This window comes from Lagenorhynchus albirostris, chromosome 4, assembly GCF_949774975.1.
Source record: "Lagenorhynchus albirostris chromosome 4, mLagAlb1.1, whole genome shotgun sequence".
Classification (NCBI taxonomy): Eukaryota; Metazoa; Chordata; class Mammalia; order Artiodactyla; family Delphinidae; genus Lagenorhynchus; species Lagenorhynchus albirostris.
The window spans coordinates 110,758,053-110,770,330 of record NC_083098.1 but is presented as its reverse complement, the minus strand read 5'-3'; the positions used below and the strand labels follow the sequence as shown (position 1 = coordinate 110,770,330).

Here is a 12,278-nt window from a genome sequence, read left to right as displayed (position 1 = left end):
TGGGTGAACTGAGGCTCAGAGTACTCCAGACTCCACACTCAGGCAGGTACAGTGTAAGGTGGTGGTTAGGGCCTGGGGGTTGGGCAATTCCATCGCTGCTTGCTCTGTGCAAGTAGCTTCCCATCTCTGGCTTCTCTAGAGCGGTCACGAGCCTTAAATGAGTTAACACACATCAAGTGCGTGGCCAAGTATAGTACATAATCAGTGATGAATAAATCTTAGACATTACCATTATTATTATAACTATCATTATACCTTCCATACTAAACTGTAGCTTCTCTGTGGGCACGGGCTGTAACTTGAGTATCTTCGATTCATCCCAAACTAGTGAATCTGGCTCCCAGCTCTCGCAGCTGTTAATGGCTGCGGTGTTGTTGTATGTTACCATCTATGCATCTTTGAGTGAGCCTGTTACCTACCATCGGTTGGATGGAAACCAAGGCGGTCACTGCATTTAAATCGATGGGGACCCTCCCCTCCCCCTCCACTCCCAGCGGCCCTTGCCCCTCCCCAGACCCCGAGCTCTCTATCCGTACAATAAGAACACCCTACCCTGATGGTGCCATGAGTGCCTGGGCTGGCATGTGAGGAAGGAGGGGCGCCTTACCTGGCCCGCTGCAGAAGGCGGCGATAATGGCCAGAATGCACACGACGCTCAGGTAAGGGATCCAGGCTGCGTGGTCCTGCAAGAGAGCAGCCGTTGGGCAGGTGAGGAGGCAGCTGTGCTGGAGGACCTGGTACCCAGCCCAGCTCCTCCTTAGTCCACCTGCATGACCTGAGGCCGCTCACTTTACACCTCTGAACCCCAGTTTCAGCGTCCATAAAATGGGGATGATGATAACCCTTAAGCCATCCCATCCGCCTATGTTACAGATGTCAGAGTGAGATGAGATGATGCCTGTGAAGCAGTTAGCATCGTCCCAGCATACTCCAGCCAGTAACTCTTCTTGCCTGTTCACTGGATGCCAGCCCCTGGATGCCAGCTGTTGTACTGTACTACTGTACTTTTCAAGGTACTGTACCGTAAGATTAAAAATGGTTTCTTTATTTTTTGTGTTTGTTTTTCATGTATTATTTGTGTGAAAAGTATTATAAATATGTTACAGTACAGTACTATATAGCCGATTGTGTTAGTTGGGTACGTAGGCTAACTTTGTTGGACTTACGAACAAACTGTACTTACAAACGTGCTCTCGGAACGGAACTTGTTCATATGTAGGGGAATTACTGTAATATTGCCTTTTTCTAAAGATGTGGGGGACGTTGAGACCTTTGGCAGATGACCAACACGTGCAACTCTCCATTTAGGGGTTTGTTTTTGAAAAATACAAAGTTTTATTGACCCCTGTGACCTTGCATCATGCTTCCCATAGGGCCTAGATGGACTCGAGGCACCGAATAGGTGCTCAATTAATGCAGGCTGCCTTGAGCATTGCGGGGGGCAGAGGAAACCCCAAGATCCTGGGGTCTGATCCCAGCTCTGCCATTCACCAGCTGTGAAACCTTGGGCAGCTTATTCATTTAGATATATGCTTCGGTTTCCTCATCACCATGAAAGGAAAAAAAATACCACTTTCATAAGAATTAGCTATGGCTCTATCCATCCCCACAAATATACATTCACTGAGCACTTATTATGCTCCAGGCCCTGTTCCAAGTCCTTTCAGTGCATTTCCCATTTAATCCTCATGATACCCCTGGATATAGGGATAACTGTCCCATTTTAGACATGGGGCCCCGAGGAGCAGAGAGGTTAAGTGACTTGCCAAAAGTTTCATGGAGAGTAAGTGGGAAAGCCAGGATTCCCACCCGGCGTCTGGCTCCAGAGCCCCTCTTGGTACCCACAGGCGGCGATGTGACTATTGTGAAGGTGCCTCATACGGCAGTGCCAGCCACCCTGAGCTGGAATGTGAGAGTTGCAAGAGGCATCTTAGGACTCATCTAGTGCTATCTCTTCTATTCCACAGATGGGTAGACTGAGGCTCAGGAGGGGACATATCTTGCCCGAGGCCACACAGCTCATTAGTGGCAGCGACAGGACCAGAAGTCATGTCTCTTATCCCCCCAGTTCAAGGACCCATTACTAAACCCCCTCCCCAAGGGTGCCCAGCAGCTTCAGAGCCGAGATGCCCTTGGGAACCCTGCATTACAAGAGTCGTCTGTAGACTGTACGGACCTCCCAAGCTGAAGGGCCCAGAGCACAAAGCCAGAAGCCATGCCCATGCTGTGCTCCCTTGGGGAGCAACAGACACGTCCTCTCACCTGCAGCGTCAGCGTGACGGTGAGGATCCCAAAGAAGAGGGTCATCAGCCCAAAGCCACCAATGAGAAGGGGTCTCCGTCCCATGCGCTCGATGACCAAGCCCTAGGTCAGGGTCAGAGAGAGATGGTTATTACTCCCCTTCTAGCAGTGAGCGAAGGGGACCATGATGCCTTGGAACTGCACTGGATGGCTCTGACCTGGAGGCGCTTGGCCAGTTTCTACCCTGCCACAGCCATAGGAATGATTTTCACGAGAGCGGAAGAAAGGGAGGGAGAAGAAAGTCACAGGTGCACATCCTGGGGGCCAGAGAGTGGGGTGCAGGGAATGCCCTTGGCCAAACTCAGAAACAGAACCACCCGATAAAAGGTATTATCAGAGTCGGGAGTGGATGGGAAGGGTACCTCAGGGAAATGGGCTCCCAGCGCAAAACTGCTTGTCTGCTTGGGGACACGGGGCCCTGACTCTGGATCCCCCCTTACTGGCTCCCCTTCTGACGCCTCCTCCCATGAGGATGAGCCCTCAGAACCAGGAGAATCCCCACATCCACATGCAGACTTCCCACCAGGCAACAGGTTAACGTAAGCGCTTCTCAAATGATGATGTAAGCGCAGGATATGAAAGGCTGCTTAGCCTGAATTCCTGACAACTGCAAAAACTTCTTGTCATGAGTAAGGGGTCAAGAATGGCTTATGTTAATTCTATTTCCCCTGATTGAAAAAAGCCCAGGGAATTCCCTGGCAGTCCAGTGGTTAGGACACTGCGCTTCCACTGAAGGGGGCGCGGGTTCGATCCCTGGTTGGGGGACTAATATCCCACATGCCGCGTGGTGTGGCCAAAATATTAAAAAAAGAAGAGAGAAAAAAGAAAAAAAAAAGCCCAGTGTCCCAGCTACTCCGCGGAATGAGCCTCGTGCTCCACAAGCCGCTGCCCCGCGTGGCAGCCGACCCTCAGGCTCGTGTGGCCTGAACGACACTCCGTGGACCTTCACTCATCAGAGAGTTGAGGCTGCGGCGAGAACATCGATTTGGAAAACCAGCTGCTTCTGCAAGATGGCAATCATTTACAGCTGCCCAAGCTGACAAGCAATGCCAGGAGGTGAAATTAATTGCAGATCAAATGACCAAAAATCTTTCTCAATGTTATTAAGGCCCAAAGCCATTTTAATAGACCGTCAAAAATCTCAGTAAGAAGAAAGAAAAAAAAACCCAAAAAACTTGGCAAGTCCTTTTGATAGGGAACTACCTCACGGGGTTGGATGAAATAGTATATGTATATTTGGAAACAAGGTAATAACAGCTTTGGAATGGGCAAGGGATGTACTGAATATTGACTCTGTCAGGACCGTCCAGTGGGCCTTCATACACTTTGAGTTTTGTTTCCATGAGAAATTCTGTAAGGTGGTGCATGAGTTTCCTCTGGCTGCTGTAACAAATTACCACAAACTTAGTGGCTTAAAGAAACACATATTGATTATCTCCCAGTTCTGGAGGCCACAATCTAAAATAGGTCTTAGGGAGCAAAACTCAGTTGTTGGCAGGGCTGCCTCCCTTCTGGAGGCTCTAGGGGGGGATCTGTTCCGTGCCTTTCCCAGCTTCTCAAGGCCGCCTGCATTCCTTGGCTTGGGGCCCCTCCCTCCATCTTCAAAGTCAACAATTACACCACCTCCGCTTTTGTCATCACATCTCCTTGTCTGACTACAGCTCTCCTGCCTCTTTTCGGAGCCTTGTGATTACACTGGATCCACTGGATAATCCAGGGTAACCTCCCCATCCCCCCAACCATTGATTTCATCACATCTGTAAAGCCTCTTTTGCCGCATAAAATAACATATTCGTGTTTCCAGGAATTAGGACGTGGACACTTGGGGAGCCAGTATTTTGCCTCCCACAGGTGGGTATGGTTATGTACCCATTTTAAAGATGAGCAAATACGTTCAGAGATGTTGGTGATTTTCCCCAAACCACTCAGCTGGGAAAAGGCTGATTAGGATTTGAATTCAGAACCGCCAGGCCCTAGAGCCCAGACGCTTTCTCCCCGAGCACATTGTTCCATCCCAGACTCCCAGCTTCACGTTGACTTTAATCTCATGAATTTCCAGCAGCTGGTTTTCCAAATTGATGTTCTTGCTGCAGCATCAACTCAACTAAGGGGTTAGAGTAAATGCTACCATTTTTTTTTTTTTACCACTTTTTTTCCAATGGATGATTCTGCATCTTCAGCTCCTTTAGAAAATAAACTAGGAGGGAGTGCAGACCGGGGCCTTGCACACAGGGCCACGGAACAGGCTTTCCTTTACCTGGCTAACTTCCGCTGGCCCTTCAACTCTCAGCCTCCTGGGTCCCTCCTCCAGGAAGCCCTCCTGGACCCCCTCACAGGAGAGCTCATCCCAGCATTGCATGTGGCATGTGTCTGTTTCTGGGTCTTTCTCCTTAGATCATGATAACATCACTGGTGACCTCCAAGCACAAGCATGATATAGGTGCCCTGCAGCTGCTTGTGGCATGGATGAACGCATGGAGGAATGAATCCACCACCAACACTATGAAGCCGCCATCCCTGCTCTGGGCCCACCGAAGGTGCCCATGCCTCTAGAATGCACAAGATCCAAATGACCACGGCCCATCATGATCCAGACTTGAAGGCAGCAGCGGGCGGACTCTTCAGAGGCTGTGACCTCCAGTTCTGATCTTAGAAAGGTCCTCTCTTTCTCTCCCAGTCATTTACCTCCTTCTTGGGATCAGTCCTTGAAAGAAGTACTTCATCAAAGACTATCAGCTTTACTGAGGATGATCTACCAGCCAGACAGTGGGGACCAGAAGCAGGGGTTTCTGGAGTCAGAGAGACCGAGGGTGGAAGCATCCCCACTCCCTCTGTTTGCTCCTCTTTCAAATGGGGGCAATCACCTGACTTCCAGGACTGATGTGCACGTTCCTGAGATCTCAGGTAGAGCACAAAGGGTCTTGGGGAGCAGAGGGGCCCTGATGTTAGCGCTCCCCATGCCCTCAGGTTCTGACCTACTGCTGTGTGATCCTGGGTAAGTCATTGCTTCTGGTCTTGGTTTCCTCAACTACGGAAAGATCGAGAGAGACTCTGCAAAGTCCTGCTCTCTGTGAGAACGTCCATCACAGCCTTATTTAAGATGACAAATAATGGGAACCTACCTAAATAGAACAAGAATAGTTAACACTCACTGAGTCATATGTCAGTGCCAGGCATTGCTTGCATCACTGTGTCTACTTGTTTAATCCTCACTCCTTCCCTGTGAGGCAGGGATGGTGTCCTTATTATAGAAATGCGGAAATCGAGTCACAGAGCTGTTGAATAACTTATCGGAGTTATGCAGCTTAAAAGGGACACGGCTGGGAACCGATTCCAGGCAGCGTGGCTCTGCCATCCAGGCTCTGAGCAGAGACACTCAACAACCCTACCCCGCAAACAATGGTTAAGGAAATTGCTGTATAGCCAATTTCTGAAGAACGATACAGCTTTCACAACTAGTGCTAATTCAGAGGGGGTGACGATCTACATATGTTTCTGTACATATATGATACTTCAATAAAAATTTACTCAAACAAATAATAAGATGGAAAATCATTTGGACATAAGTTTATGTGAACAAAAGCGGAGTTAAGATTAGTCTATACATAGGATTACACTGAGTAAGATTTATACAGCCATCGATGTATAGAAAACACAAGGGGCGGGACTTCTCTGGTGGCGCAGTGGTTAAGAATCCACCTGCCAATGCAGGGGACACAGGTTCGATCCCTGGTCTGGGAAGATCCTGCATGCTGCAGAGCAACTAAGCCCGTGTACCACAACTACCGAGCCTGAGTTCTAGAGCCCGTGAGGCACAACTACTGAAGCATGCATGCTTAGAGCCCGTGCTCTGCAACAAGAGAAGCCACTGCAATAAGAAGCCCACGCATCACAATGAAGAGTAGCCCCTGCTTGCCGCAGGTAGAGAAAGCCTGCATGCAGCAACGAAGACCCAACGCAGCCAAAAATAAATACATAAATTTATGTAAAAAAAAGAGAAAACACAAGGAGAGATTTTGCCAAACTTATGTGGATAGTATGATTGTAGGTGATTTCTTCTTTGTTTCTATTTTCTGTATTTTACAAATTTACCCTAATGAGCTCATGCTGATTTCTCATAACAAAATACTTTACCAAAAAAAACAAACAAACAAACAAAAAAGGGAAAATCCAAAAAACAAACACTGTAATTTCCCCATGACTTTCGTTCCAGACTGACTGTGATTTCCTGATGATCAATGTAAAAATTAATAATAACAGCTGGGTAGAGTCTATAACTCAAGACAAGAATTTTGAGAAACTTCCAGATTGTGAAACATCAAGATATTGTCTCTCTAACAAAAGACTGTGAGTGGAAGAGGGAGGCAGATCATCAGGTCTCTACACTCTTATGACATCCGTTTTTAAAAGCATCTTGTTAGAATGCCCCATTAAGAGCAGGGAACAAAATAAAGTGTTCTTTCAGAAATGAGTCAGAAATACAATTGGAAGCCTCTGCCTGTTTGCACTGATATCAATCTTGTCAGTGCAAATCAGTGAGCAAGAGTGGAAATAAAAGGTCAAGGTAGAAGACATGGGAATAGCTCATAAAGGGAGAAACCAAAGACCAGAGAGGTTGAGTGCATTGTCCAGCATCACACAGCCAAGAATTTCCAGAGCCAGGATTCAACTCCAGTTAGGTCTGTTTGCAAAACCTCTGCAATTTCTGCTAGATTCTGAAATTCCCTAATGTTTTATCCACCACCCCACGCCCCCCGTATGTTTATTTTACATATCAAAGGTTGAGAAAAAGTGACAAGCTCTACGTCTCTCTTCTTTTGGACACTGTTGCTTATTAATAAGTTACCCTCTTGATGGACTGATGGACTGGAGTGTACTTTCTCCTTTTCTTTGCCTTGCAAACTCCTACATGTTTGGGGTGGTGATGACAGCTAATGGTTTTAAAGTGATGGCAACAGAACTTAGGCTCATACGGACTCTGCTCTGGACTCCCAGGGAGATGTGGCCCTCTCTACAGGGTGCTCACCACAATGTGTCATTTGGGACTAAGTGAGAGTTCAAAGAAAAGAACTACTTATTGAAAAGAAGACAGTAGGGAAACAAGATGTAGATAAGAATATTCTCTAGATGGGTGAAACGTCAGTGATAAACTGCATTATAAACTCCCCAAATTCAGACACTTCAGAGTGACAAAGGGCATGTTTCTTTAAATTCATGCGCTTGTTACCTGGGGGTCCCTGCAGCTCTGTTTAACCCCCCATGATGTTCTCAGGAATAACCCTCAGTTTACTCACAGAGAAGATGGCAGCCAAAGTCTCGATGCCACCTGTGCTCAAGGTGATGTATGGGATCTTTTCCGGAGGGATTCCAGCTTTTCCAAAGATACTGTTGGTGTAGAACCAAATCTATAAAGCAGGAGAGAAAAAGAAGGCAGGAGGGTCAGTGAGAGGCATCTATTTTCTAAATTAAATTCAGGTACAAGGTGGTCTCTGAGATTTGCTGCTCAATCCAGAGGCATAAGGTGGAGCTATGCGGCTTGGCCGACCGCTTATTTTCTCCTTTCTCCCACATTTTCCCTTTCTCCAATACTAACAGAATGTCTACATTACTGGGAGCAACATGTGCTCAGCTAAGTGTGGCAATGAGATATGAACAGAACTATTGGTAAGGCTTCCAGGAATTCTCCTTAAAAGGAGATTTTCATGAAAGAGCTGTGATCTCTTCTTTGCCCTTCCTCCTTTCTGCTCTCAGGATGGTGAATGTGATGGCTAGAGCTTCAGCAGCCCTCTTGGGACACTAGGTGACCTCAGGACAGCACTGCTTTTAGCCCCCATGGTAACTTTGTGAGAATTAGATAAGGTCCCTGATCCACAAGACATTTTACTGTCATCCACTGGAAACTGTCATAATAAATCTATAATGGGTACAACATGAATGAAGCTCCGGAGAGTTCTGCAACTCACAAGCTGCATAACTATACATAGAACCCTTATGGTATGAAAGCCCCAGTTGAGATGCTGGAGCAGGAAGTTAGAAGGAGACTGTGTGAAATCTCTTGCATTACTATACACTAATGATGAAAAATATGACAGAGAAATTAAGGAAACACTCCCATTTACCATTGCAATAAAAAGAGAAAAATACCTAGGAATAAACCTACCTAGGTAGACAAAAGACCTGTATGCAGAAAACTATAAGACAGTGATGAAAGAAATTAAAGATGATACAAACAGATGGAGAGATATACCATGTTCTTGGATTAGAAGAATCAACATTGTGAAAATGACTACACTACCCAAAGCAATCTACAGATTCAATGCAATCCCTATCAAACTACCAATGGCATTTTTCACAGAACTAGAACAAAAAATTTCACAATGTGTATGGAAACACAAAAGACCCTGAGTAGCCAAAGCAATCTTGAGAAAGAAAAATGGACCTGGAGGAATCAGGCTCCCTGACTTCAGACTATACTACAAAGCTACAGTAATCAAGACAGTATGGTACTGGCACAAAAACAGAAATATAGATCAATGGAACAGGATAGAAAGCCCAGAGATAAACCCACGCACATATGGTCACCTTCTCTTTGACAAAGGAGACAAGAATATACAATGGAGAAAAGACAGCCTCTTCAATAAGTGGTGCTGGGAAAACTGGACAGCTACATGTAAAAGAATGAAATTAGAACACTCCCTAACACCATACACAAAAATAAACTCAAAATAGATTAAAGCCCTAATTGTAAGGCCAGACACTATAAAACTCTTAGAGGAAAACATAGGCAGAACACTCCATGACATAAATCACAGCAAGATCCTTTTTGACCCACCTCCTAGAGAAATGGAAATAAAAACAAAAATAAACAAATGGGACCTAATAAAACTTAAAAGCTTTTGCACAGCAAAGAAAACCATAAACAAGACAAAAAGACAACCCTCAGAATGGGAGAAAATATTTGCAAATGAAGCAACTGACAAAGGATTAATCTCCAAAATATACAAGCAGCTCATGCAACTCAATATCAAAAAACAGACAACCCAATCCAAAAATGGGCAGAAGACCTAAACAGACATTTCTCCAAAGAAGATACACAGATTGCCAGCAAACACATGAAAGGATGCTCAACATCACTAATCATCCGAGAAATGCAAGTCAAAACTACAATGAGATATCACCTCACACCAGTCAGGATGGCCATCATCAAAAAATCTACAAAGAATAAATGCTGGAGATGGTGTGGAGAAAAGGGAACCCTCTTGCACTGTTGGTGGGAATGTAAATTGATACAGCCACTATGGAAAACAGTATGGAAGTTCCTTAAAAAACTGAAAATAGAACTACCATATGACCCAGCAGTCCCACTACTGGGCATATACCCTGAGAAAACCATAATTCAAAAAGAGTCATGTACCAAAATGTTCATTGCAGCTCTATTTACAATAGCCAGGACATGGAAGCAACCTAAGTGTCCGACAGATGAATGGATAAAGAAGATGTGGCACATATATACAATGGAATATTACTCAGCCATAAAAAGAAATGAAACTGAGTTATTTGTAGTGAGGTGGATGGACCTAGAGTCTGTCATAGAGAGTGAAGTAAGTCAGGAAGAGAAAAACAAATACCGTATGCTAACACATATATATGGAATCTAAAAAAAAATGTTTCTGAAGAACCTAGGGGCAGGACAGGAATAAAGACACAGACATAGAGAATGCACTTGAGGACACAGGGTGGGGGAAGGGTAAGCTGGGATGAAGTGAGAGAGTGGCATGGACATATATACACTATCATATGTAAAATAGATAGCTAGTGGGAAGCAGCCGCATAGCCCAGGGAGATCAGCTCGGTGCTTTGTGTCCAGCTAGAGGGGTGGGATAGGGAGGGTGGGAGCGAGATGCAAGAGGGAGGAGATATGGGGATGTATGTATATGTATAGCTGAATCGCTTTGTTATGCAGCAGAAACTAACACACCATTGTAAAGCAATTATACTCCAATAAAGATGTTAAAAAGAAAAAGAAAAAGGAGGAGACTCTGTCCATACTCACTAGCGTAATTCAAACCTGGGCATTCTGAAGTGTGTTAATAATGATTCCAGGATAACAGGCATAAATAAAGACTGCCCTCTGCAAACCACTGTGTGTGGTCCTGGATCTGCTGTACCAGCCCTACTAATTTCCTTCATGTGAGAGAGAAGACCTGTATTGTTTAGATCACTGTTGAGGCTTCTGCCACATGAGGCCAAACCTAACCCTAACAGATACTCACAGGGCATCCGACAATGACTGATGTGGAGTTTGGAGACCTGGCTGCATCTTGAACTACCTGTGTGACCTCAGGCAATTCCCTCTGCCTTGCTGAGATTCCTTCTCCTCCTTGGTCAAAAGAGGATAACCACGCCCTTCCTGGGAGATGTCAGGAACTGGGTAAGTCACTATTCATTGATCTAAAGTTTTGGATCGATAGGCTGAACATAAATCATTTGTGTCCTCCCAATCCTAGCCATTTCCTTGAAAAGCAAGAGTTTGCTGAATGATAGAAAACCATGCAGTCTTGATACATGAAATCTGACAAGAAAACGTGCTGCCTTGAAGGGCTTTGGGAACATTTATAAACTGATCATTGTTAAGCAGAAACATTAGGGCTTGTTGCTTATAACTTGTCAGGCTCGACTGTAGCTGGGTGTGTTCTCTGCATTTGGTTCTTTGTTTCTGGAGAAAGGTCTTGTTTCTACAGATTTGTCTTTTTACCAGCATTGGTTGGAAAAAAACCTTTCACACATTGGGGGAGAAGTTATAATTTAGGACCTACTCATATCTACAGATGGTTTTGCCAGCTAAAGAATGTCTCTCGCCACCTGGCTCTACAAGGGTTATGTCATTAGCCACTGCAGTCATTGACCTTCAACATACCCTGAAAGCAGTTCAGGGTGGAGGTCAGGAATGAGACACTCTGTGCGCTGGGAAAACTGGCAGAACAGGCCTTCAGATAGATGTTTTTGAGAGAAAATTTTATGAACCCAATTTCTTGCATTTTCTCATACTTAGAAAAGCACTAAAATCATTTATGAGACATATGCTCCTTGTGGCTAGCAGCAACCTTCTACTGAGATGTGTGCTTGACTGCACGTACCCCCTTCACCAAAATCATATATATACTGATCTCCCCCGCTACCTCTTTGGAGCAGTTCTTCAGAGCTATCTGAGAGGCTGGTTCTTGGGCTATAGCTCTCAGTAAGCCCCCAGTAAAGCTGAACTCACAGCTCTCACTTCGCATTTTTTTAATTTCAAGAGTTTATTTTTTAGTAAATAAGTAATTCTTCATAAAGTTATAGGCACACCCAGAGACTCCAGTAAAAACTACTGCATGAATTTTTCTGGGCTTGTGGGCATTGATGCATTTGGTGGCAAAAATTGGTTTTAATACTCACGTAAAACAGGGACTTCCCTGGTGGCACAGTGGTTAAGAATCCGCCAGCCAATGCAGGGGACACGGGTTTGAGCCCCGGTCCAGGAAGATCCCACACGCTGCAGAGCAACTAAGACCATGCGCCACAACTACTGAGCCTGCGCTCTAGCTCCTGCAAGCCACAACTACTGAGCCTGTGAGTCACAATTACTGAAGCCTGCGCACCTAGAGCCCGTGCTCTGCAACAAGAGAAGCCACCGCAATGAGAGGCCTGCGCACCACAATGAATAGTAGTCCCCGCTCGCCACAACTAGAGAAAGCCCGTGCGCAGCAATGGCTTGCAGCAACGAAGATGTAACGCAACCAGAAATAAATAAGATAAAATTAAATATTATTTAAAAAATATTCACGTAAAACAAAGACTCTCCTGCTTGTGTCTGCCTCTCATTTGAATGAGCTGATAAATTAGAATTTTAGACTCTATCTTTGCTGTCATGTCCATAGAGTACAGAAGTAGCTCCTGATAATTCATTAATTCCTAAAGCTCTTAGGGCTCTGACAGAA

The 12,278-nt window shown here is 45.3% G+C and overlaps 1 protein-coding gene across 2 annotated transcripts in view; it reads right to left on the bottom strand.

Annotated features, from left to right (window-relative positions):
• The window catches only part of SLC2A9 (solute carrier family 2 member 9), a 180,846-nt gene that overhangs the window by 47,572 nt on the left and 120,996 nt on the right, over positions 1-12,278 (bottom strand). For both annotated transcript variants that reach the window (XM_060147351.1, XM_060147352.1), the window contains 3 exons: positions 7,596-7,706; positions 2,263-2,364; positions 608-683 (listed from right to left, as the gene is read on the bottom strand). In XM_060147351.1, the coding sequence (XP_060003334.1) occupies positions 608-683; positions 2,263-2,364; positions 7,596-7,706 (289 nt within the window). The remainder of the gene's footprint in view (positions 1-607; positions 684-2,262; positions 2,365-7,595; positions 7,707-12,278) is intronic.